At 42.6% G+C, this 27,787-nt stretch overlaps 1 protein-coding gene across 2 annotated transcripts in view; it reads left to right on the forward strand.

The window, feature by feature from the left end:
- Positions 1-27,787, forward strand: part of LOC125458929 (transmembrane 9 superfamily member 2-like) — a 134,080-nt gene that overhangs the window by 60,488 nt on the left and 45,805 nt on the right. For both annotated transcript variants that reach the window (XM_048544776.2, XM_048544778.2), the window contains 5 exons: positions 1,218-1,347; positions 4,917-5,044; positions 14,905-15,022; positions 19,799-19,878; positions 23,508-23,616. In XM_048544776.2, the coding sequence (XP_048400733.1) occupies positions 1,218-1,347; positions 4,917-5,044; positions 14,905-15,022; positions 19,799-19,878; positions 23,508-23,616 (565 nt within the window). The remainder of the gene's footprint in view (positions 1-1,217; positions 1,348-4,916; positions 5,045-14,904; positions 15,023-19,798; positions 19,879-23,507; positions 23,617-27,787) is intronic.

Below are 27,787 nucleotides of genomic sequence, written 5' to 3' on the forward strand. Positions count from 1 at the left end.
GTACGTGCCTCAACTATCCTCCTGTGCCATATGTTGCAGGCTCCTCCACCCTCTGCATGTAAAATATGTTGCCTCATTCCTCAAACTCCCATCCTTCAACTAAATATTATGTCCCTTTGTAAGGGAGCCTTTTTTAGTCATCCAGTCCATGTACCTCATTTTGTGCAGGTGTATCCGGTCCACCCTCAACCACCTCTGCTTCAGTGAAAACAACCCAAGCTTATCCAGTGTGTCCCCCAAGATGAAACCCACTGTTCCAGGCAGTGTCCTGGTGAATAGACTAGGAAGGTGATGACCTAGTGCTATTATTGCTGGTCTGTTAATCCAGAAAATATTCTGGGAACTTGGATTTGAATCCCACAGTGGCAGATGGTGGAATTTGAAATCAATTTTAAAAAAATCTGGAATTAAAACCTTAATGATCATGAATCCATTGTTGATTGTCAGGATAACCCATCTGGTTCACTAATGTCCTTCAGGGAAGGAAACTGCTGTTCTTCGCTGGTCTGGCCTGCATGTGAGTCCAGACCCGCAGCAATGTGGTTGACTTTAAACTGCCCTCTGTGCACTTAGGGATGGGCAATAAATGTTGGCCTAGCCATTGATGCCCTCATCCTGTGAAGAAATTTAAAAAAAAATCTCCTCGGCAGTCTGATCAGTGCAATCACATTCTTCCTATAGTGTCAAGACCAGAACTGAACAGTGTACTCGAACAATGACTAACCAAAGTCCTGAGTGGCTCCAATATGATCTCCTACTTTAATAAGGCATGCCTCAACTGATAATGCATTTGGGACACTTGCCTTTTAATTACGCTATTTAAATGCTCTGCCACCGTCTGTTTTCTCTCTAGATGCTGCCAGTCCTGTTGAGCAGTTGTTTCAGTTTCTGAAACGTTCAGTACGGCCACTGCGGCTTCCTTTAAGTTTGAAAGTGGAAGCGTACACTTTGGTTTTGTTTTGGGTAAACCTCAAATTCAGTGTAAATTTTATAGCTGTGTTCTGTCTGGGTATGTCTGATCAAGGGGAGGAGGACCCACCCATAACTTCAGTTTTGAATTTTGCAGACAGCTCCATTTGCATGGCAGTCTGCAGACATCTCAGTGTGAAAATCTGCCTCATTTTTGTGTTAAATTTTGATAATACTGCATTGAAATTCCTGTTCTTTTCTATCTTGTGTAATTTGAAAAGCTACAGTATACTCTTGTCCATTTGTAGGATTATTGATAACATGCCTGTCACATGGTGTTATGATGTGGAAGATGGCCAAAAATTTTGTAATCCTGGATTTCCAATCGGATGCTTTGTTACTCAGGATGGCCGCCCAAAAGATGCTTGTGTCATCAATGTAAGTTGCCTTTCTCTAAGTAACTATTTGTATCCAAGTGCTGCCTCTATCATTTTTAAAGTTGTTAGTCAATTAAATGTGACCCTTTATGCAGAATTACATAGAATTTGCAATGTAAAAATATTACTGGCCTTTTGTTCATCTTTATGCTCCACAGGAGCCAACCCTAACCCTTCTCACCCTTATCAAGGTACCTTTCTGTTCCTTTCTTCTTGCACTTGTCCAATTTTCCTAAGTGTATCCAAGGTGTTCACTTTACCCACTTGTTCATGTTTCATTTGCCATCTTCTGGATAAAAATGCTTCTCTCTGAATTCCTTTTAGGATTCACTCCTGTTTGACTGCTGTACATTTGCAACCTCCTTTACAGCTCCCCCACAAAGGGAAATATCACTTCTGCATTTCCCCTGATTTTTTTTTAAATAAACATTTATTTTGAAGATTTCTGTCGGATCATTTGCTCTTTTCGGGGGATGGGAGACTGAGCCTGATCGGTCTGTCTTAATAGCTGTATTGTCTTGGTTCTTTTAGTTGTATTTTACAATTATAGTATTGGTTTTGCATCCCTTATGATATGGACATGATAAATCTGTGCAGAACAACCCAGGTGTGTTCTGAACAAAAGCAGAGTTGCTGGAAAAGCTCAGCAGGTCTGGCAGCATCTGTGAAGGAGAAAACAGTTAATGTTTCGGGTCTGGTGACCCTTCCTCAGAGGAGGTCTGACATAGTTAATACAACTTGTCGGCTTTTTTCAATTTCTTCCTATTGAAATAAATCCTAGTACTTTTCAGAACTTCGTTGACTTGAGTTATTTTAAATTTTTTTTATCATTCATGGGATGAGGGCATTGTTGTGTAGGCAGCATTTATTGTCCAACCATAGTTGCCCAGAGGACAGTGCAGAGTCAACAACATTGCTATGGGTCTGGAGTCACATGTAGGCCAGACCAGATAAGGATGGCAGTTCCTTCCCTAAAGGACATCAGTGAACCAGATTGGTATTTCTGATAATAGACAATGGATTCACAGTCATCATCAGATTCTTAATCCCTCATATTTATTGAACTCAAATTCCATCATCTGCTTCGACGGGATTCAAGCTCGGCTCCCCAAAACATTGTCTGCATCTCTGGATTAACAGTCCAGCAATAAAATCACTAGGCTATTGCCAGTGTGCTGTCAAATATTCAATTTTTTAAACCTGTATTTTTTTTGAGGAATATCTGATATCTTTGATTTCAGTTGGAAATTTTGGGCCACTGTTTGATTTGGTTACTTTAGACTAGATTGAAGAAGTTGAGACGACTGTCCTTGGAGAGGAGAAAATTGAGAGGACATTTGATAGATATTTTCAAAAGCATGGTGTGTCGGGTGGAATAGATAGAAGCTGTTTCTGCTTGAAGTGAAAATGAGAAGGCATTGATCGAAAGTGGCATTAGGATGAAGCAAGAGTGAAGTGAGAAAACCTTTTAATCATAGCAAGTGCTTAGCATCTGGAACGCATTGCCTGGAAATCGGTGGAAGCAGCTTCAATGAGATATTCAAGAGAACACTGGATAACTCATTTGATAGAAATGATGTGCAGCGATATAGGGAAAGGCAGGAGATTGGCACTGCAAGCACAATGACCAAAATGGCCACCTACACAGTAATAATTGTTGAAGACTGGGGTTTGGAGGTCCAACCAGTCCCCCTCCACTGACACCCTCATCCACTTAACTGAACTTGTCCTCACCCTTAGCAACTTCTCCCATTTCCTACAGCCTAAGGGGGTGGCCATGGGAACCTGCATGGGCCCAAGCTATGCCCTCTTTGTCCCTCTTCTGCTGCTACACTGGCACTATCTCTCACCTCTTCCTCTGCTACATCAATGACTGTATCGGTGCTGCCTCGTGCTCCCGCAAGGAGCTTGAACAGTTCATCACCCTTACTACACCTTTTCACCCCCAACCTCCAGTTCACCTGGGCCATCTCTGATACCTCTCTCTCCTTCCTCGACCCCTCTGTCTCCATTTCTGGTGACCACCTTGAAACTATCTATTTCAAGCCCACCAACTTCCCATGCCACCTAGGCTACACCTCTCACCCACCTTACCACAAGAATGTGATCCCCTACTCTGAATTCTTCTGCCTCCTCCACATCTCCCAAGATGGAGCATTCCACTCCTGAGAATCCCGGATGTGCTCTTATTTCAAGGGCCGCAACTCTTGCCCTTCCTTCCACCCCGAGGGGGTCAAAAATGCTTTCAACTGCATGTCTTGCATTTCTCGCATTTCTGCCCTCACGTCCTCTCCCCACAACAAAAACAAAGACAGAATCCCCTTGATCCCCATGTGTCATCCCACTAACGTCCGGATTCAACGTGTCATTCTCCGCCACTTCTGTCATCTGCAGTCTGACCCCACAACCAAGGATATGTTTCCCTCCCCATCCCTATCTGCCTTCCATAGGGACTGCTCTCTCCACGACTCCCTTGTCTGCACCATGGTCCCCACTAGCCCCACCACCCCAGCACCTTTCTCTGCAACCGCAGGAAGTGCTACATCTGTCCCTACACCCCCTGGTTTTACGTCCATTCAAGGCATCAAACAAACCTTGCACATCATACCCTGGATCACCTGCACATCTGCTAACGTGGTCTACTGCATCTGCTGTTCCTGATGTGGCCTCACTCTACATCGGTGAGACCAAGCCAAGCACCGTTTGAAAGAGAACCTGTCCTCTTTTCTCAACAAACGACAACACCTTACAGTCGTGAACCACTTCAGTGCCTCCGCCACACCTCCCACCCCTCCCTCCCTGGACGATATGTCCATCTTGGGCCAATGCTACTCAGAAACTGGAGGAGCAGCACTTCCCATTCCACCTTGGGAGCCTACAATCCAATGGTCTTAATGTAGACTTCACCATCTTCAAAATCTCCCCAACGTCATCCCATGACCAACCCTCCCCCTCATCCCCTCCTCCTTCACCTGTCCATCTTAGAACATAGAACATAGAACAGTACAGCACAGAACAGGCCCTTCAGCCCACAATGTTGTGCCGACCATTGATCCTCATGTATGCACCCTCAAATTTCTGTGACCATATACATGTCCTTTCCTCTTCTCTTGCACCTATTTGTTTCTCCCACCTCACTGACGAATCCCCACCACTGCCTACTTGCATTAACCTGTCACCATCCCACCTAGCTCCCCCAACCCCACCCCTCCTCTATTTCTGAAGAAGGGGCCCAACTCGAAACAACAGCTTTCCTGCTCCTCTGCTGCCTGGCCTGCTGTGTTCCTCCAGCTCCACATCGTTGTCTCTGACTCCAGCATTGGCAGTTCTTGCTTTTTTTTTCTGTGCTATCAAAGATATTTCCTTTCTCAAAGATGTTTTTGATCATTTTGTTTAATTGCCAATGACTTAAGAACATAAAGCGCTGACATGAGTGATACTGTGGATTTGAAATGTGATGTGTGTTTAGGTTGCGTATATGTGAGACAATTAGGATGCAAATTTCTGGATTTCTTTGCATCAAGACTTTCAAATTTTGTTAACTTGTTAAAGTTCTTTTTTATCTTGTAGTCTGAATTTAACAAGAAGAATACATACTACGTCTTCAATCATGTGGACATCATCATTACGTATCACAGTGGAAAGAACAAAGAATGGGAAGGTGCAAGACTGGTTGCTGCAAAACTAGTTCCTAAGAGGTAGGATCATTGGTGTTTGAGGAGTGGTGGGATCAAGTATGACAAATAACTTTAAATGGAATATGAATGTCAGCTCCAACCAGGAGCAGGCTATTAGTCATAGTTATAAAGCTGTACAGCATGGAAACAGACCCTCCTGTCCAACTTATCCATGCTGATCAGATATCCTAAATTATTCTAGTCCCATTTGCCAGCATTTGACCCATATCCCTCTTAAACCCTTCTTGCTCATGTACCCATCCAGATGCCTTTTAAATGTTCTAATTTTACCAGCCCTTTGGCAGCTCGTTCCATACATGCACCACCTACTGCGTAGATGCCATTTGGGTTCCTTTTTAAATCTTTACCCCTTACTTTAAACCTTTGCCCTCTAGTTTTAGACTCCTCCACCCCAGGGAAAAGACCTTAGCTATCCGCCCTGGCCATGACCGTCATGATTTTATAAACGTCTATGAAGTCACCCCTCAGCTTCTGACTCTCCAGGTAAAATAGTCCAGCCTATTCAGCCTCCCCCTATAGCTCCAACCCTCCGATTCTGGAAATATCCATGTAAATCTTTTCTGAAACCTTTTCAAGATTTACAACAGCCTTCCAATAGCAGCGGGATCAGAACTGAACACAGTATTCCAAATGTAGTGTAACCAATGTCCTGTACAGCTGCAACGAGACCTCCCAACTCTGACACTCAATGCACTGACCAATAAAGGCATCCTGCTGCCCTCATTATCCTGTTGACCTAGGACTCCACTTTCAAGGAACTATAAACCTGCACTCCAAGGCCTCTTTGCTCAGTAGTTTGTTCAGTACTTATTCCCTCGTGATGGCAACTGTTCTAAATTCCTCCTTTTCAAGCATGGTTGAGCTAAAGAGCTCCTAATAAGGGATTCTCTCGGAAAGGTGATCATAATGTGCTGGAATTTCAAGCTTCTCATCCTCCAACTGAATTTGAGTCCCACACTCATATTGTTACTTAATAAAGACGAGCATAAATATGAGGTCAGATTTGTTCCCAGATTGAATTGTCAGACAGCCTAAAAGATGGGACAATTGATTAACAATGGCAGATTTAAAGGAAATTTTCTAATCATCCCAAATAAAATACATTCCAAAGAAGACAAAAGGTTGAAAATGCATCCATGATTAAGCAAGAAAGTTAAAGGTAACAAGGGCAAAACTGAAATCTTTGCGTATTGTAAAGATAAATGGCAGGCTGGAGAATTAGGAACTTTCAAAGGCCAACAAAGTTTCTTTAGTAAAAGTTTAAAAGACAAATAATCGTTCTTTATGAAAGAAAATTAGCATAAAGTATAAAATGTACAGCAAAAACTTCTGAATATATAAACAGGAAGGGAGTAGCTAAAGTGAATGTTGCGACCTTGGAGGACAAGAGAGGAGGACTGGGTAGTTGTTGATAGAGAATGCAAAAATGGCAGAGAAACTCAACCAATGTTTTGCTTCACTTGACAAGGTGGCGGGCACTAGTATCATCCCAGCTACAAAGGAGGAATTTAAAACAGTTTGCTTCACAAGGGATTAAGTGCTGAGTAAACTATTAGGATTGAAGAAAGACAAGTTCTCCTGATATTGTAAGGTCTTAAAGTGACAGTAGAGCTGGTGGATCCATTGGTCATAATATTACAACTTCCTGGATTCTGGAAAGCTTTCAGTGAATTGGAAAAATGGCAAAGTAATGCCCTTATTCAAAAAGGGAGGAAGGTGGAAAGTTGAAACAATCCACCAGCAAGTTTAATGGCTGGAAAATTAGGATCCATTATTTAAGGATATATTAACACAGGACTTTGCAAAGTCAAAACATATCCGTTGCAGCATCATTTCATGAAGTGAAAATCATGTTTGATTAATTTGTTAGATTTCTTTGAAGATCTACCAAGCAAAGGGCAGCGTGTTGGCTCAGTGGTTAGCAGTGCTGCCTCACTGCACCATGGAACCAGGTTCAATTCCAACCTCTGGCAACTGTCTGCACGTTCTCCCTGCGTCTGCTTGGGTTTCCTCCAGGTGCTTTGGTTTTGCCCCGCAGTCCAAAGGTGTGCAGGCCGAGTGGATTGGCCTTGCTAAATTGCCCATAGGGTTCAGGGATGGGCCTGGGTGGGATTCTCTGAAGCTCGGCGCGGACTTGTTGGACTGAAGGGTCTGTTTCCGCACTGTGTAGGGATTCTGAAAGTGAATAATGGAGTTCTTTAGATGCAATACATCTAGACCTCCAGAAGGTATTTGATAAGCTGCCACACGAAAGGCCAATACACAAAGTAAGTTGGCATGGCGTTAGGGGTAATTTATTAGCTTGGATAGAGGACTGGCTAATCAACAAAAAGCAGAGTGTGTGTATAAATGAGTCTTGCCAATTGGTAAATTGTAACTAGTAGGCTGTCATGGGGATCGGTGCTCAGGCTCAAATTGACTGTTCAGTCCTCTTCTTTACCGTAATCCTCATTTGTTTTGGCTCTGAATCAATCTCTTTACATCAATTTTAATGAACTTGAATGTTATTGTTGCTGTTAATTGCTATCAAAAAAAGTTTATCAATCTCATCTATTAATTGAGTTGTTTTTTAATACCACTACAGAAATCTAGATTGTTTTGTGTAAATCATAGTTCATGTCACGACCAGTGAATAAACCAGACGTAATTTTACTTGAATGCACTTTTTCTTATTATAAGTGAAACTTTAGATTGTCAATTGCAGGTATTTTTTAAGCATCCTGTTTAATAATAAAAACAAATCTTGTTTTGGAAGTCAGCAAACGTAACCATTCATGAAAGGATGAACGTGGGATAACAGCTGGCTAAAGGGCCCTCTTGAGATACAGTGGTAGAGTCTCTGCCCTTGAACTGGGAGGCCCAGGTTCAAGTTCCACCTGTTCTAGAGGTGTGTAATAACACCTCTGCACACTGATTTGAAAAATGGGTAACAGCTGTCCACAGGCTGGCTAGTCTGTCAGTCTTCAGGAAATTTCTAGAATCTATTACTTTAGGGCAATGTAGATCAGATGATGTTCATAGAACATAGAACATTACAGCACAGTACAGGCCCTTCGGCCCTCGATGTTGTGCCGACCTGTCATACCAATCTGAAGCCCATCTAACCTACACTATTCCATGTATGTCCATATGCTTGTCCAATGATGACTTAAATGTACCTAAAGTTGGCGAATCTACCACCGTTGCAGGCAAAGCGTTCCATACCGTTACTACTCTGAGTAAAGAAACTACCTCTGACATCTGTCCTATGTCTTTCACCCCTCAGTTTAAAGCTATGCCCCCTCATGCTCGCTGTCACCATCCAGGAAAAAGGCTCTCCCTATCCACTCTATCTAACCCTCTGATTATTTTATATGTCTCAATTAAGTCACCTCTCAACCACCTTCTCTCTAATGAAAACAGCCTCAAGTCTCTCAGCCCTTCCTCATAAGACCTTCCCTCCATACCGGGCAACATCCTAGTAAATCTCCTCTGCACCCTTTCCAAAGCTTCCTCATCCTCCTTATAATGCGGTGACCAGAACTGTGCACAATACTCCAAGTGCGGCCGCACCAGAGTTTTGTACAGCTGCAGCATAACCTCATGGTTCCGGAACACGATCCCTCTATTAATAAAAGCTAAAACACTGTGTGCCTTCTTAACAACCCTGTCAACCTGGGTGGCAACTTTCAAGGATCTGTGTACATGGACACCGAGATCTCTCTGCTCATCTACACTACCAAGAATCTTACCATTAGCCCAGTACTTTGCATTCCAGTTACTCCTACCAAAGTGCATCACCTCACACTTGTCTGCATTAAACTCCATTTGCCACCTCTCAGCCCAGCTCTGCAGCTTATCTCTGTCTCTCTGCAACCTACAGCATCCTTCGTCACTATCCACAACTCCACCCACCTTAGTGTCGTCTGCAAATTTACTAACCCACCCTTCTATGCCCTCATCCAGGTCATTTATAAAAATGACAAACAGCAGTGGACCCAACACCGACCCTTGCAGTACACCACTAGTAACTGGTCTCCAGGATGAACGTTTCCCTTCAACCACCACACTGTCTTGTTTCAGCAAGCCAATTTCCAATCCAAACCGCTATATCTCCCACAATTCCATGCCTCCGCATTTTGTACAATAGCCTACCGTGGGGAACCTTATCGAACACCTTGCAGAAGTCCATATACACCACATCAACTGGGTTACTCTCATCTACCTGTTTGGTCACCTTCTCAAAGAACTCAATAAGGTTTGTGAGGCACCACCTACCCTTCATAAAACTGTGCTGACTACCCCTATCAAATTATTCTTTTCTAGATGATTATAAATCCTGTCTCTTATAACCTTTTCCAACACTTTACCAACAACTGAAGTAAGGCTGACTGGTCTATAATTACCAGGGTTGTCTCTACTCCCCTTCTTGAACAGGGGAGGCACATTTGCTATCCTCCAGTCTTCTGGCACTATTCCTGTAGACAATGACGAGTTGAAGATCAATGCCAAAGGCTTGGCAATCTCCTCCCTGGCTTCCCAGAGGATCCTAGGATAAATCCCATTCGGCCCAGGGGACTTACCTATCTTCACCCTCTGTAGGATTTCTTATACCTCTTCCTTGTGAACCTCAATCCCACCTAGTCTAGAAGCCTGTATCTCAGTATTCTCCTCGACAACATTGTCATTTTCGAGAGTGAATACTGTCGAAAAATATTCATTTAGTGCTTCCCCTATCTTCTCTGACTCCGCACACAACTTCCCATTACTATCCTTGATTGGTCCTAATCTTACTCTTGTTATTCTTTTATTCCTTAAATGCCTACAGAAAGCCTTAGGGTTTACCCTGATCCTATCTGCCAACAACTTATGTCTCCTCCTGGCTCTTCTGAGCTCTCTCTTTCGGTCTTTCCTGGCTACCTCGTAGCCCTCAAGCGCCCTAACTGAGCCTTCATATCTCATCCTAACATAAAGCCGCCTTCTTTCTCTTGACCAGAGATTCCACTTCCGTCGTAAACCATGGTTCCTGTGCTCTACAGCTTCCTCCCTGCCTGACAGATACTTCCTTATCTAGGACACATGGACTTTTCGTTGAATAAGCTCCACATTTCTAATGTGCCCATCCCCTGCAGTTTCCTTCCCCATCCTATGCTCCCTAAATCTTGCCTAATCTCATCGTAATTGCCTTTCCCCCAGCTATAACTCTTGCCCACTGGTATACACCTATCCCTTTCCATCACTAAAGTAAACATAACAGAACTGTGATCACTATCACCAAAGTGCTCACATACTTCCAAATCTAACACCTGGCCAGGCTCATTACCCAGTACCAAATCTAATGTGGCTTCGCCCCTTGTTGGCCTGTCTACATACTGTGTCAGGAAGCCCTCCTGCACACACTGGACAAAAACTGACCCATCTATAGTACTCGAACTATAGTGTTCCCAGTCAATATTTGGAAAGTTGAAGTCCCCCGTGGCAACTACCATGTCTCTCTCACTCCTATCGAGAATCATCTTTGCTATCCTTTCCTGTACATATCTGGAATTATTCGGAGGCCTATAGAAAACTCCCAACAGAGTGACTTCTCCTTTCCTGTTTCTAACCTCGGCCAATACTACCTCAGTAGATGAGTCCCCAAACGTCCTTTCTGCAACTGTAATACTGTCCTTGATCAACAATGCCACACCTCCCCGTCTTTTTTTTTTAAACCATCTTCTCTGTTCTTACTGAAACAACTAAATCCTGGAATGTGCAACAACCATTCCTGTCCCTGCTCTATCCATGTCTCCGAAATGGCCACAACATCGAAGTCCCAGGTACCAACCCATGGTGCAAGTTCACCCACCTTATTCCGGATGCTCCTGGCGTGAAGTAGACCCACTTCAAACCAACTTCTTGCCAGTGCTATCTTGTATCCCTGAAACTTTATTTCGGACCTCCCTACTCTCAACCTTTTCTGTACTCGAACTACAATTTTGGTTCCCATCCCCCTGCTGAATTAGTTTAAACCCACCTGAAAAGCCTTAGCGAATTTGCCCCCCAGGATATTGGTACCCCTCTGGTTCAGGTGAAGACCATTTTGCTTGTAGAGGTCCCACCTACCCCTGAAAGAGCCCCACGTGGCTTTGTGAAAGGCAAACAAATTGACAAATTTTTCGATAAAATGGACTTGTGGGCACTGTGCCTGGATTTGTAAAACACATGAAATAAAGTGCGACAGAGAGGGTTGTGCAAGATGAGGGCTTGTGTGGCGTAAGAGGTTATGTATTTGCATAAATTGAAGATTGTCTAACTGACGAGAAACAGTAGAGAGGATATCCAGCATTTTTCAAGCTTGCAGGCTGTGATTTGTGAAGTGCAGCAAGAACTGTGCTGGGGGAGTTTAAAATTATAACAGATCAAGGATATTGTCTCCCAGTACGCTGATTTTTAAAAAAAACACAAATCTAGATGCAGGTGCAAGCTGTGAGAAGGATGCCAAGAGATATAGACAGGTTAAAGAAATGGCTGCAAGATTGCCGATGAAATGTAATGTGGTAAGTGAGACCGTTTTTAATTTTGTTCAGATTATTTTTAAAAGACCCGAAACTTGTTAGTGGTGGGAGGGAATTGGAGGTGGTAGAAATCTTCGTTTGATTGAGTATTGTATATACTGAGATACAGTAAAATCTTAATTTACATGGCATCCAGTCAAATCATATCTTAAGTACATCAGGGTAATAGAACAGAATGCAGAATATAGTGTTACAGTTACAGAGAACCTCTGAGGTGTGTGCTTAAATCTGATAACAGCAGGGAAGAAGCTCTTCTTAATTCTGTTGGTACATGTTTTCGAACTTGTATGCTTTCCGCCCCATAGAAGAGTGACAAAGTATAACCAGGGTGGGAGGATTCTTTGATTATTTTGGCTGCTTTTCCGGACAGTGGTGTCGGTGGACAGAAGGCTGATTTGTGTGGTGGACTGGACTGTCTTCAGAAATTTCTAACTTCGGTTTTCCGCAGAGCAGTTGGCATATTGTGCTGTGATGCATCCAGATAGATGCTCCAGAGAAAGCATCCTTTCAAAATTGGCAAGAGTCGTTGAGGGCATGCCAAATTTCCTTTAGCCTTCTGAGGAAGTAGAGGCATCGGTGTGCTAGCTTGACTGTTGTGCTGATGTGCATGGACCAGGACAGATTATTGATGATATTTACTCCTTGGGACTGGAAGCTCTCTTCCATCTCTATCTCTGCACCATTGATACAGACGGGGGCATGTCTTCCAGTTCACTTACTTGATGACCAGTTTTTTCATTTTGCTGATATTGAGGGTGAGATTGTTTTCTTTACAACATGCTACTAAGCTCTCTATCTCTTAGCTGTACTGGCTTGTCTTTACTTGAGATCTGACCCACTGCGCTACTATCATCAATTTTGTAAATGGAGTTATAACAGATTTTGGCCACTCACTTGAATATAGGGAATCCAATAAGGGGCTGAGTACTGCAACACTGTGGGACACCAATGTTGAGAATTATTATGGAGGAGATGCTGCCTGTCCTTATTGATTGACTATGTCTGTGGGTCAGGAAGCTGAGGATTTGGTTACAGAGGGGGGGAAAACAGATCGAAGTCTGAGTTAAGGGGGGTTTGTCTGGAATGATGGCCCTGAAGGTGGAGCTACAGTCAATAAATAGAAATCTGACATAGCTGTCCTTGTTATCCAGATGTTCTAGGCATGTCAGGCCAGGGAGATGGTGTCTACTGTGGACCTATTGTGGCCGTGAGTGTATTGTAGGGAATCAAGACAGTCTCGGAGGATGGAGTTGGTGTGCTGTTATGAACCTCTCAAAGCCCTTAATGATGGATGTCAGTCACCAGGCAGTAGTCACTCAGGCATGTTGCCTGATTTTTCTCTGCTTTGGGATAATAGTCGTCGTCTTGAAGCAGTTGAGGACCTCACATTGTAGTATGGAGAGGTTAACTATGCGAATTTGTGCCAGCTGGTCTGCGCAGGACCAAGTGCATGACTATGGACACCATCTGAGCCGGTCACCTTCTCTGGGTTCACCCTCAGAAAGGCCTATCTGGTGACTGTGGGTACTGGTGCACCCAAGGCTGTTGGTGCAGACGATGTCATCTCATTGACCTTCAGTTCAAAATGACATCAAGCTCATCGGGGAGAGATGCATGATTGTCAGTGATTCTACTTGATTTCACTTGCCCATTTATGGGCTATATAGAAGCCTTGCCACTGTGGCATGTTTTGTGTGGTTAGTCTTGGTCTCCAATTTAGTCTGGTATTTCCTCTTGGTATCCCTGATAGTTTTGCAAAGATCATACCAGATTTCCTATATAGGTCCGTGTCACCCGACTTGAACGTCTCACAGCAGGACTTCAGGAAGAAGTGGATTTCCCGGTTTATTCATGGTGTCTGTTTGGGGAGCACCCAGATAAACTTGGGCATGCAGACTAATGCATGCTAACTGTTGGAGTGACGGTGGTGGCATGCTTAGGGTGACCACTGAATTCTTGAATATGGACCAGTCCACTGACTCCAAGCAGTTGTGTAGAAGCTCATCAGTTGTATGTACCCCTTCAGTGTGTCATTCTGACCCACAGATCCAGGCAATCTTTGCAGTTATATTTTATTTGTTTCTGGAATTTTATAGGCCCAGATGTTTGTATGGTGGCTCTTGTAGCAAGAATTGTTTCGAGCTTATCATGAGCTATCTCTTTGTTTGGCTGTCCTGCTTTGTCTCAATCCCCATCTGGGCTTCATCTCCAAGATTGCTGATGGAATGTAATGTGGGAAGTGAGACCAATTTTAATTTGGTCAGTCCCTCTGCTCCTCCCCTTCCAATTGCTACTGTCCTCCCTAATAAAACCTATTTACTGGCTTGCTCTGCGCGATATTTTCTGGGCTTGTTTATAAATTATTCGGCTGTTTTATTCACGAACAATACTTAGTCGTCTTTTCCAGTGCTGATAGCTACTTTCCACAGGACAGCCTTCATCTCCAATGTTCTGATCAGACTTAAGACCAAAGTGTTATTCAATTCAAAAGTTGTCAACTTTATTAGATAGAAACCAAAAGAACTGCAGATGCTGCAAATTGGGAACCAAAACAAAGCTGCTGGAAAAGCTCAGCAGGCCTGGCAGCATCTGTGAGGGAGAAAACAGAGTTAACGTTTTGGGTCCAGTGACCCTTCCTCAGAACTGCGTTCCCAGTTCTGAGGAAGGGTCACTGGACCCGAAGCGTTAACTCTGTTTTCTACCTCACAGATGCTGCCAGCCCTGCTGAGCTTTTTCAGCAGCTTTTTGTTAACTTTATCAGATGCTGTTAGACCCTTTTTTTTCCCCCCAGCAATGTATGATTTTTGATGCAGTGTTATTTATTGCTTGAAATGTTGATTGATGGAATCATTTACCTGAATTTTATATGTTGGCATTGGGTACATTCTGTACTTTGCACAATCTCTAGTCAAATCAACCAGCTGTCTAGATGCTAGTCCTTGTCCTGTCTTCCATGTTCAAAATATTCTGAATCTTTTTACTGGTTTCCTCACTCCACTGTTGATGTCCCAAGCTGTAATTTTTCAATTCTCTTGAGTAATGTTCCTTTTGCGCTGCCTGTAAGTTCTAAAAAGACCACACTGACAGAATGACCCAGGCAATCCTTCTTGATGTGTTCTGAGTTCAAACTGTGGATCTTAAAATGTAATTTTATTGGAGTATGTAACAGAAACTTGTTTGCTCTAAACCGAAACAATAAAGTGAATTGACTGATAGTGCAGTTGAATGAAGCATGAGGAGCAAATATTGAGTATATGTGAAGTTGAAGATAATTCTGTATGACTACCACTGTTTAAAATAACACTTGCATTTTGTTATCTCCAGTTACAATCATGTAGACGCTTCACACCTTAATTGTGACACATCTCCTCCAATGGAGATTCCTGCTGAAGACAAGGAAAAGAAAATTAATATTTTTTACACCTATTCAGTTAAATTTATGGTAAGAAACATTAACAGCTTTGGCTTTCTTTACCTGTAGAAGTAAGGGGTGGGAACTTGTCTTAATCTTAATTTTTGCCCAAGTTGTCTGGATGCACTGATAAAAGCTGAAAGAACTACGGATGCTGTGAATCAGGAACAAAAACAAAGTTTCTGGAAAAGGTCAGCAGGTCTGGCAGTCTTTGTGCAGGAGAAAATAGTTAACGTTTTGGGTCCAGTGATGATGGCTGGGAAAATGTCTCAGGTTCTGGAGTCGATCTGTAGTTTGGGATGTGGATGTTGTGGTTGGATGGCTCGCTGAGCTGGTTTGTTGTTCTGCAGACATTTCATTACCCTGCTGGGTAACATCATCAGTGCAGCCTCCGCTGAAGGGTTGGTGTGTTTTCCTCCCTGGTTTTTAAACTCTAGAGTCTCTTGAGTTGGATTGTCCCACTTCGGGTTTTCCTTCATAATGGAGTATATATGGGGTTGACTTCTGTGTTTATTGATGGCTTTCTTCGTGGAGTACCAGGCTTCTATGAACTCCCATGCCTGCCTCCGCTTAGCTTGTCCTCGCATTTTGGTGTTGTGCCAGTCTAAGTCGTGGTTCTCCTTGTCCATGTGGATTGAGATGAGTGAGTATTGGTCATGTCTTTTTGTAGCCAGTTGGTGTTCATGTTCTCTTGTTGTTAGTTTCCTTCCTGTTTGTCCGATGTAGTGTTTCTCTCAGACTCTGCAGGGGAACTTACAGATGACTTTGGTCCTATCCACGGCGGGGAGTAGGCCTTTAGTTCAGGAGAGCACTTGTGGTAGGGTTGATGTGGGCTTGTGTGCCACTCTGCCCCGTGGTCGTAGGAGTCTTGTGGTTAGTTCTTGTGTATTCTTGATGTAGCGTAGTATGATGAATGTGTTGGTGTGTGTGGTGTCTTCCTGATGTTTGTGTAGGCATCTTCTCACCCAGTTTATTTGGATATCCGTTACCCTTGAAAACCTGGAAGAGGTACTCTTCTTCCTCTTGGCGTAGTTGTGTTGCCCTTTTAAATAGTGTTGGAATGGTTAATGTTGAAGTTCAGTACTCTGTGTGTGTGTGTGTGTGTGTGTGTGTGTTGGGGGGGGCGCTTTTCTGGGTACTTTAATTTGGAGTTCCCTATTTGTCTTGCGCTCTACGTTGACGTCCAAGAATGGGACTCGTTTGTTCTCATGGGAATTTTTTGTGTGCCTGCTCTCGTTTGGTCCATTTAATGATGGCAAAGGCGTCATCCACGTAGCGTATCTGTAGTTTTGGTTGGATTAGCGGCCGGGTCGTCCTTTCTAGTCTTTGCATCACTGCCTCTGCTATGAGTCTGGAGATAGGTGAACCCATGGGTGTCCTGTTGATTTGTTCGTGTGTTTGGCCATTGAAAGTGAAGTGGGTCGTGAGGCATAGGTCCGGTAATTTGACCATGTCTGTGGAGATGGATTTGCTGGGGTCTTGTTCTTGTTCTAGGAGTGCTGTCATTGTTTCCCTTGCTAGTGGTATGTCTAATTCTGTGAATAGGGCAGTGACATTAAACGATATCATGGCCTCCTCGTCATCTATCCTTATGTCTGTGGAGCTGAGGAATTCTTGGACTGAGTGGATGGAGTGGGGTGACTTGTTGACTGGTTGCCTGAGTCTCTTTGTAGTTCATTGGCTAATCTGTGCGACGGAGTGCCTGGTAGGGAGACAATGGGTCTAAGGGGTATTTCCAGCCTGTGTAATTTCGGGAGGCTGTAGAATCAGGGTGTGTTGGTTCCTTTGGGTTTCATTCTTAAGTCTGCTTTGTTGATCTGTCTGGTCTGTTTAAGACTTTCTGGCATGTAGAGGATTTTTATTGCCTAGTTGTGGTGTTGGATCAGTTTATACTGGCCGGTATATGTTTTCATCTGTGATCAGTGTCCGTGCCTTGGAGATGTAGTCCCTTTTCATTCAGTATTACGGTCATGAGCCCTTTGTCTGCAGGTAGTATTGTGATGTTTGTGTCCTTTTTCAGTCCTTCCAGGGCTTGTCTTTCCAATGTACTGAGGCAGTTAAGTTCACTTCTTCTAGTTAGTTTTAGGATTACTGTCTGTCTTATCGTTTTTTGTTTCTTTGATGTTGGTCTTCAATGTGGCTAGGAATTCCATTTTGTTGGTGTCCCTGTAGTTATAGTTCAGTCCTCGGGTGAGAACGGCTTTTTCCGTGTCTGTCAGTATGCTGTCAGAGAGGTATTTTTTAATCCAGGTGACGGTTGTGTTGTCCTTTTTTGTGGGTAAGTGTGGCTAGCTTGTCTTAAAGGGTCTCTCTTTTCTTAGCCCTTGTGGTCTGTTGGCTGATGTTGATGACTTGTTCCGTGTCCATTGTCCAGTCTTGATTGGTAGCTTCCAAGAATCACATTTTTTGGCGCGTAATTTCTCTGTTACATCTGTGGAACCGGTTGTGTGCGTCATTTAGCATTACCCTTACCATCCTGCAGCTCTTTTGTTCTGTTTTGTGGGCTTGTGGGTTGTTGATGGGTGGTTGGTACACACTGATATTACCTGGTTCCTGAGGCACCCATGTAGGAAGTAGAGTTGTTCGCGGGTCGCGCGCCTCGTTTTGACATAGTTTTCCCATTTTTGTGCTAATTTGAGCATGTTATGCCTGTATGGGGAAAATGTCAGAAAATGGGGAGGTGGGTGGGGTAGTGAGTAAATGATAGGATGGAGCCGAGAGAGAGAGAGACAGGTGGACAGATAAAGGAGTTGCTAATGATCAGGCTGAGGGTGAATTGACAACTGTTAATGGACTGTTAGTGACTAACAACAGGGGGTGTGTAATGGCAGGCTGTGGTAGCAAGGCCTGGTGTGTGGGGTGGGGGTCTGGGACATGGGAGAGTTTAGGCCCTAGACTTATTGAAATCAATATTGAGTACGGAGGGCTGTAGGATCCCCAAGCAGAAAATGAGGTGGTGTTCCTCCAGCTTGCGTTTGACTTCACTGCCTGGATGTAGTGTTCATTGAACTAGAATCTGCATTCTTTGGGATCACCAGAAATCCAAAACAAAATTGTTAAATCAGGCTGGTTGAAGTGAAAATTTACAGTGACTTTGCAAATTTATTTAATTTGTTCCTTGGGATGTGAACATTTCTGGCCAGGCCTGCGTTTGTTGTCCATGTTTAATTATCTTTGACCTGAGTGACTTGAGGGCCATCTCACAGGGCAGATTAAAATCAGCTACATTGCTGTGTGTTGGGCAACTTTCACTTGCGATAAAGATGTTAGATTTCCTTCTGTGAAGAATATTAATCAAACAGATGGGATTTTTTCCAACAATTGATGGGAGTTGTCATGATCACTAGCCCTGAGACTGACTTTCAAATGAATTCCGTGAGCTGCCATGCTGAGCTGTGAATCCATGTACCCAAAGCATTATCCTAGATCTCTGGATTACTAGAATGTAAACAGAAATTGCTGGGAAAAAAAACTCAGCGGATCTGGCAACATCAGTGGAGAGAAAGCAGAGTTAAGATTTTGAGTCAAATGACCCTTCAAAATAGTTTCTCCAGCATTTGTTTCAGTTGTCCAGCATCTGCAGTTTCATTTTCGTTCTCTGGAGACTAATTCAGTGACATTGCCATCTCCCTTTCATGGTTCTTGAACTACACTCTAGCATCGGTTGGTACAAGGTGGTTTTGGCTTCAGAGGAATTGATGCAAGGAGCAGCCAAATCAATTTCAACTGAAGATTTTGATATGGATGAAAGGCTGAGGGAAAGTCACACCCTTTCAAACAGATGTGATGCTTGCCATTTAGTTTCTAAACTTTAAAACTGGATTTATAGACCTCTGTTCCTTGAATCAGCAGTAGGTATAATTTACTGCTGTCTCCTATCCAAAACATTCACTTTTTGAACTTGGAAATCCCTAATGACCACTATCACTGCCAGTCCTGTAGAATTGCAGACTTCATGTTTAATTGCTGTACCCCTCAAGCCTTGGCAATCATTTTTAGAGAATTTTGTACAATATTTCTCAGTCATTTCCTGACAAATGAAACTCCTTGGTATTCTCAGGTCAAGTTGTTCGACTTGCCCTTCATTATTGTCAGTGTAGTTTTAGAAGTACCAAATCATACAGTACAGAAAAGGATAATTAGGACCACCTTGCATGCACCACTTCTCTGAAACAGCCAGTCAATTAATCCCACTCCTGCAGCTTCCCCCCCCCGTACCCCTGCAATTGCTTCCCTTTGATTTATTTGTCCAGTTCTTGAAAATTACTACTAACTTGGTTTCTGTGACCTTCGTGATTTACAAAAAGCCTATTGAATTTCCTCTTAACTCAGTGCCTCCACATTGCTGAGTTCATGTATCTCTAGTATTACGACAATTTGCCTCTGGACCCTTAGCAAGGCCTTGACGTCCTTCCCAAAACCCATCTAGTCATTTTTTTGATGCAGTCAGCAATTATAAGTCCAAAGGTGAAAACTTCCTTCGTATGTTTGCAAATAAAAAGCACACTGAATTTTACACACTACCTCTAATTGCAAGAGAATAATTGGACATTAATACCAAACACCTTGTACTGTTGCAGAGTTTGACAGCTTATTAGTTAATGTATCTGAATTCCAATATTGTAATTAAGTTTTTAATTATGTTTATTGAAGTAATAAATGGGTCAAAATAAATGTTGATTAATGTTACCTAAATTGAGTTAGATTTCACTGTGCAGTGCATATCCCTGCCCAGTGTTTACTTGCAGTGCCTCTGAATTAATTCCGTTTTGTAGTAAATGTATACTGTTTTGTTCTTTTATCTAGGAGGATGCCAAAATAAAGTGGGCCTCCAGATGGGATTATATTTTGGAATCCATGCCCCACACAAATATTCAGTGGTTTAGGTATGTGATGTCTTAAACTTCGAATTTGTGCATACTCATCTACTCATGAAGCTAATAAGAAATCTGGTTTACTGCAATGTAAGGCTATCATGCATAAAGTAGTCATTGTTCTGCTGTCTGTAAACACTGCAACTAAAATTCTTTGTGTTTCTATGCTATTAGAAATACAAATGGAACAGTTTTAGACTTGGTTAACAGACTTTTCTTTTGCACGTAAGTTTTATCAGGTTGCTGTTTCTTTATACATCACTGTTGTTTTAGGTTGTAACAATAGTGTTGCAGAAATGTTGGTGTTGATGCCAAAATTTAGCAGTTGCTGCTGAGACCGACGTGCACTATAATGTGACTATCCAAAAGTTGCTGTTGATGATTGTATGCTGCTCTAATTAAAAAATTTTCTATAGCGTTCACTCTTTATGCATCAAGTATGCTGCTGAGAATTTGAACCTGTCTACGAGTGCTTGCTTTGTAAAAACTTTGTGTACACCTTGTTGAATGAGGTACCCTGATAATAGAAGGACACAGCATACTATAGTATGGGAACAAAGGAAAAGGGAATTCGGCCAAGTTGAATTTCAGAGGGGAGTCTGAATGGCCATGACTTTAATGCGAGGGTATGGTAGTATTGATGGATTGGATTAGATTGAATTACAGTATTGTTGCCAACACAGACTTGGTTCAGGGAGGGGCAGGACAGGCAAGGTAACATTCCAGAATATAGGATCTTCAAGCAGGACAGGGGAGAGTGTAGATGAGGAGGTGGTGCTGCATTATCTAGAAAGAGGTCAGTTACTGCAGTAAGGAGTGATGATATTCTGGAAGGATCAAGTGCAGCTTTATGGGTCAAAAGAAGAGGGCACAAACATTTTTATATTTTAGCCCCAAACAGTCAGTGGACAATAGAAAAGCAGATGTGCTGGTAGTTGAGGTGTGTGAAAAGAACAATAGAGTTATATTAGGGGATTTCAGCTTCTCCAAAATTAATTGGGATAGTCATAGTTTAAAGGTTTTAAGAGGGCATGGATTTCTTGAAATGTATCCAGGTCAAAATGTTGAAGGTACAATAAGGGATGGCATAATTCTGTCCAGCCTCCCTCACCAGGTGTTTGAGGTAGCAGTGACGGACTTTTTGTGACTGTGGCCACAACATCTCACATTTACATTCCTTATGGAAAAGGATATAATGCCGACAAGCAAGTGATTTTTGGATTGTAAGGAAAGCAGATTTTACTAACATAAGGAAGATTCTGGCCAAAGACTGGGAGCAGCTACTTGTGGAGAAATCTGCGGAGGAGGTGAATTTTCAAAAAGGAAAAAAGAGACTATACATCCAACTTGTTTCCTTTGTGTTGAAATATAAGAATAATAAGCCAGAGGGTAAAGAAACTGTAGTGTTGCTATGTGCATCCTGTTGAAGTTGTCGTTAACTTAGTGCTAGTTGATGTTTCAAATTTCCAAAATCTCAAGGTAACTTATTCAAGATAAATAATTTACTTGCTCCAGTGATTTGCACAGTAAAATGACCTAAACTGTTTGGCATCATCTTGGAAAAAGAGCAATTAATCCTATTCTGTTGTAGACAGACTGGAAATTAGGTTCTGCTGAAAGAATTTAAACAGTTTAAAAGTCTCACAATACCAGGTTATAGTCTAACAGCCTTATTTGAAAGCTTTTGAAGCACTGCCCTTCCATCAGCTAAAGTTAAGAAAAGCTATGGGCACGATTTATGGCCAGAGAGATCAAAAGATCATACAAATGTTATGAGTGGTGTGTTGAATGATAAGCCCCTGCAGGTGATCACAAGCGTCAGAATGTGTGAGTAAAGTGTCAATGGCGAGTTTTGAGAAGATATGTAGCTCAGGTTGAGGTTCTGGATGTGAGTTTGCTCACTGAGCTGGAAGGTTAGTTTTCAGACTTTTCGTCACCATTCTAGGTAACATCATCAGTGAGCCTCCGACGAAGCGCTGGTGTTATGTCCCGCTTTCTGTTTATCTGGTTAGGTTTCCTTGGGTTGGTGATGTCATTTCCTGTTCTTTTTCTCAGGGGATGGTAGATTGGCTCCAAGTCAATGTGTTTGTTGATGGAATTCCGGTTGGAATGCCATGCTTCTAGGAATTCTCGTGCGTGTCTCTGTTTGGCTTGTCCTAGGATGGATGTGTTGTCCCAATCAAAGTGGTGTCCTTCTTTATCTGTATGTAAGGATACGAGTGATAGTGGGTCATGTCGTTTTGTGGCTAGTTGACGTTCATGTATCCTGGTGGCTAGCTTTCTGCCAGTTTGTCCAATGTAGTGTTTGTCACAGTTCTTGCAAGGTATTTTGTAGATGACGTTCGTTTTATTTGTTGTCTGTATAGGGTCTTTTAAGTTCATTAGCTGCTGTTTTAGTGTCAATGTCATTAAAGTGTCAATGGCTGAATTGCAAGTGAAGGGGATGGCTTGTAATTAATTGAGGCAGAGAGATAATAACAAAAAATTTACAAAGAAGGTGGTGCTGGAAACAAACCAAATACGTGGAATAACATGATTGGTTATTTTTTGGCATGCAACCTAAGTAACGAGTAATTCGAAACTGTACAGACGAAGCTAGAGAGGTCAAACTTGTTATCAAGGTGATGGTGCCAAAACAGGAAAGTAAGGAAGATTTTACAAATATGGATCAGTATGGTGGGGCTACATGTCCAACAACAACGTCTCCACATCATTAAACATTTAAGACCTAAATCAAAATGCAGAACCTTAAAGCTGCTAATCTCCGGATTACTGCTTGAGCTAGGGGTGCAAAGGCATAGTGTAAATCAAGCCAATGAGCTAAATGTATAGGTCCAAGATTGGTCTGAATCTGTCCAATGACTAAGCATCCACAATGCTCTTAGAGAACTTCAAGATTCATACTCATTCAAGTGAATTTTCTTTTGTCAATCCCTTCCATAAGACCGTAAGACATAGGAGTGGAAGTAAGGCCATTTGGCCCATCAAGTCAACTCTGCCATTTAAATCATGGCTGATGGGCGTTTCAACTCCACTTCTCTGCGCACTCCCTGTAGCCCTTGATTCCTTCTGAGATCAAGAATATAAGACCATAAGACATAGGAGTGGAGGGTGTGCCCCATGTTCCAAGAGTCCCCAGTTATTGAAAACCACCTCCACACCACTTACTTGTGAAAAAAATTAAACTGTTATACAGCAAACTTTCTTTTAACGGGCATTTTTGATAAATTAGCAAAACATTGCATCCTTGAAATACTAGAAGCTTATTGTATAATAGCAATCTCCATGATGTCAGACTAGTCAGTTGACAGTGCAACTGAGAAGCTGTCTACAAGCTGTCTAGTAAGTTTTATTTAAGTGATTTATGCTGTGAATAAAATTTATCAGTCTAACCCCCTAAACTTTTCTGTTATGCCCATGTATGTGGAACTGCCAGTGTTGTGATTTTTTTAAAACTTATTTTTACATTATGTGGCCCTCTTGATCAACCATTTGCTGTTGGTCCTATAAGTGCCGGTTAATAAAAGATTTGTTGTACTTAGTTAATTCAGTCCTTTAAACGGTGCAGCTTGCAGAAATCTGTCCATGTTATATCTGAGGAGTTAAAAATTCAGATGTTGATATTTCCTTTTCTTTCTCAGTATTATGAATTCCCTTGTGATTGTCCTGTTCCTATCTGGGATGGTGGCCATGATTATGCTTCGGACCCTTCACAAGGATATTGCTCGATACAATCAAATTGATTCTGCAGTAAGTACCACGTGGCTGTGTCTGGCTCGAACTAGTACTATTTACGTTCTTGATTGACGTTGTGTATGTTTTTATAATTGAGACATGAATATTCTTCCAACACCTGTACTTTTTGGTTTTGTTTAACTTGTTCCATAGTTACTCTTTTCATTACCCTGGATTTCTGAAGACTCAACTCTTTTTCCTCACTCTGAGGCCTGAGTTCCTTTTAACATTCACAACTTCTTCCTAAGTTGAAATATGTAGTATTGCATGCTGTTTCAGTGATGAAAGTTTGATATGTTCTTATTTGGGAATTTAGATTCTAAAGTGAAAGTAAGGATTTTGGTTTTCAGTGTTTGAAGATTGGATTTTTTTAAAGAAAGGGTTAGCAAGTCTCTTTTGAACAGTAAGATCAAAAGAGCCTTTCCAAGAAATCAGATGGCCTGAGCTAATGACTCAAGCCTCTGGGTGAGATAAGTAACATGGATAAAAGGGAACTTGCAGATCTGGTGTACTTGGGGGGATTTCTAAAAGGCATTTGGTAAGGTGTCTCTTCAAAGATTATGATGCAAAATAAGAGCTCGTTGTTAAGGGGGCATTACTAAAAGGGGAGGTGATGGTGTAGTGGTATTACCCTATATTATTAATCCAGGAACCCACTTTTGAATACTGCAATGGCAGATGGTGGAATTTGAATTCTTCACCTGTCTGGGATTATGAGTCTAATGACCATTGTCCATTATCAGAATACCTATCTGGTTTACTAATGCCCTTTTTAGGAGGGAAACTGCCGTCCTTACCTGACCTGGCCCACATATGACTCCAGACCATGACGCTTAACTGTCTTCTGGGCGTTTAGGGATAGATAATAAATCCTGGACTGGCTGGTGTCGTCCACGCCCTGTGAATGAATAATAAAAAAATTGCTGTCCTTGGTTGACTTCAGAGTTTTACCTTTTACAGAAAGGTGGATGGGCAGAGTCAAGCTCAGAAGAAAAGATAGCAGCAGAGAGGCAGTTTGATTTTTTTTTTGGCTACCTCACAGCTAACAGCGCAAAAATTTCTTCATTTATTTTACCAACCTTAATATTCCATAGTTGAAGTCAGTGAGCCAATCTGTTTGTCTGTGAGACCTGTTCTTAATTTTGAGACTTAGATAAAGTGCATGTGCAGAAAGTCGCTGAAAGGAAATGCTTGTGACGACTTGAGTTCAGCCCTGTTGACCCTGCAAAAGTCCTCCTCACTAACATCTGGGGGCTGGTGCCAAAATTGGGAGAGCTGCCTCACAGACGAGTCAAGCAACAGCTGACATTGTCAGTAAGGGGTAGTAGAACTCCAGATGCTGGAGAATCTGAGATAACAAGGTGCTGGATGAACACAGCAGGCTGAGCAGGAAAGCTGATATTTCGGAAGGGTCTAGACCTGAAACGTCAGCTTTTCTGTTCCTCTGATCCTCCTTGGCCTGCTGTGTTCATCCAGCTGTACACCTTGTTGTTGCTATTGTCAGTAAGGTATGATTCTTTGAGTATGACTGTGTTCCAGATACCACCATTTTCCTTGGATATGCCCTGCCTCACTAGCAGGACAGACCCAGCAGAGGTGGCAGCACAGTGCTGTACAGTTGAGAGGGAGTTACTCTGGGAGGCCTCAACATTGAGTCCGAACACTCTCATCTTTCATGGCTTTAGGTTAAAACATAGGCAAGGAAACCCCTTGCTAATTATCAGGCACTGCCCTCCCTTGGCTGATGGTACACATTGAGCAAAGCTTGGAGGAAGTACTGAGCATGGAAAGAGCACAAAATATATTCTGCATGGGGGAAATTCAGTGTCTGCCACAAAGATTGGCTTGGGTGGAGCACTAATGATCAAGCTGCTTGTGTCTGAAAAGACATTGCTGCTAGATTGGCACTGGAGCAGGTGCTGAGGGAAAAACATTCTTGCCATCATCCTTGTTAGTCTGCTGGCTGCACATACCTCTGTCCATGACAGTGTCAGTAAGAGTCCTTGTGGAAAGGAAGTAATATGTTCACATACTTCCATTTGTATTCTGTAGTACTGTCACTGTGCTAAATGGAATGGACTTTGAACAGATAAGCATTGCAGGACTGTGCATGCATGAGGTGCTGTGAGCCATCTGCAGCAAAATTGTTATTCAGCACAACCCGTAAACTCATGGCCCAGATATCCCCCACTCAACCATTACCATCAAAAGTCAAGGGATCAACCCTGGTTCAAAGGAGAGTGCAGGAGGGCATGCCAGGAGCACCACTTGGCATACTATAAATATGAGGGCAACCTGGTGAAGCCACCAATTGGACTACTTGCACGCCAGACAGTATAGGCAGCAAGTGATAGACAGAGCTAAGCAATGCCACAAATAACAGATGAGATCTAAGCTCTGCAGTCCTGCCACATCCAATCATGAATGATGGACAATTGAACAATTCACCGGAGGAGGAGACTTTGCAAATATCCCTATCCTTGATAGAAGAGACCAGCACATCAGTGCAAAAGATAAGGCAGAAGCTTTTGCGACAATCTTCAGCCAGAGGTGCTGAGTGAATGATCCATCTCTGCCTCCTCTGGTCCCCAGCATCTGAGATACAGTCTTTGGCTAATTCCATTCACTCTGCAACATAAAGAAATGTTTGGAAGTACTGGATACTGCAAAGGCTATGGGACTGACAAGATTCTGGCAACAATACAGAAGACTTGTGTCCCTGAACTTGCTGCTCCTGGAGCCAAGTTCATCCAGTTCAGTTACAGTAATGTGGAAAATTGCCTGAGTATGCCCTGCATGTTTTAAAAATAAAACAGGACAGCCATCACCCCATCAGTCAGCTCCTGATCATCAGAAAAGTGATGGAAGATGTCATCAGTAGTACTATCAAGCAATAACCTGCTCAGTAATGCCCAGTTTGGGTTCCGCCAGGGTCACTCAGCTCCTTACCTCATTACAACCTTGGTTAAAACATGGACAAAAGAGCTGAATTCCAAAGCTGAGGTGAGAGTGACAACCCTTGACATCAAGGCTACATTTGACTGTGGCATCAAGGAGCCCTAGCAAAAGTGAAATCAATGGGTTTTGGGAGTAAGCTCTCTGCTGGTTGTTTGATATTTGACACACAGGAAGATGATTATGGTTGGTCAATTGTCTTAGCTCCAAGGACATTTCTACAGGAGTTCCTTAAGATAGCGTGAGAGGCCCATCTTCTGCTGCTGCTTCAATGGCCTTCCCTTCATCTTCACCCCTTACGTAGAGATGTTCGCCGATGATGTAATGATATTTGGCACCATTTGCGGCGACTCTGATACTGAAACAGCCCACGTTCAAATGCAACAAGATGTGGACAATGTCCAAGCTTGGGCTGGCAAGTGATATTTGTGTCACACCAATCAGACAATCTACCAACCACACCATGGCATTCAATGGTGTTACCATTGTGAAATTCCCCACTATCAACATCCTGGGGGATGACTATTGACCAGAAACTCAACTGGACTCACCACATAAATAGAGTGGCTATCAGAACATTTCTGTCTACCGTCCTTGGCACAAGTCCAGAGTGTAAAGGAATACTCCCCACTTGCCTGGATTAGTGCAGCTCCAACAATACTCAGAAGCTTGACACCATCCAGGGTAAAGCAGGCTTGAAGGGCTGAATGGCCTAATCCTCTCTTTATATTTCTTACTGTGGTATGGTTGTGAATCTGTGGAATTCACAAACCCAAATTACATTGGATGATGGGATATTGAGTCAACTTAAGGAAGAGCTGGACTGATTTTGAATTAATAATGGGTTGAACAGTTATTAGGCCCAGGTAGGAAAGTGGAGTTAGGCTTGAGATGAGAGCAGCCATGATTGTAATGAATGGTAGAGCAGACTTGAAGGGCTGAATTGCCTACATCTGCTCCTACTACATATCATCTTAAGAAGTACTTGGCAAGCTTGGGTTCCACTGTCTAACCTGTTGCTTTCTCTTGATAAGGCTATACATTGGTCCTTGACTTTGCTTTCCCACTTAACATCCTTTGGATAGTTTAGCTTTTCTATTGCATCCTTATTAATAAGCATAATTAACAAACTCACTTTCAGCTTATTCAGGGCAGCTAGAAGTGCAATTAATGTCCAAGTGTCTTCTGCTTTGCACTCACTTCAAAGTTTTAGCAGTGAAAGTAGAACAGT

The sequence above is a fragment of the Stegostoma tigrinum genome, chromosome 15 (genome assembly GCF_030684315.1).
Source record: "Stegostoma tigrinum isolate sSteTig4 chromosome 15, sSteTig4.hap1, whole genome shotgun sequence".
NCBI classification, from domain to species: Eukaryota; Metazoa; Chordata; class Chondrichthyes; order Orectolobiformes; family Stegostomatidae; genus Stegostoma; species Stegostoma tigrinum.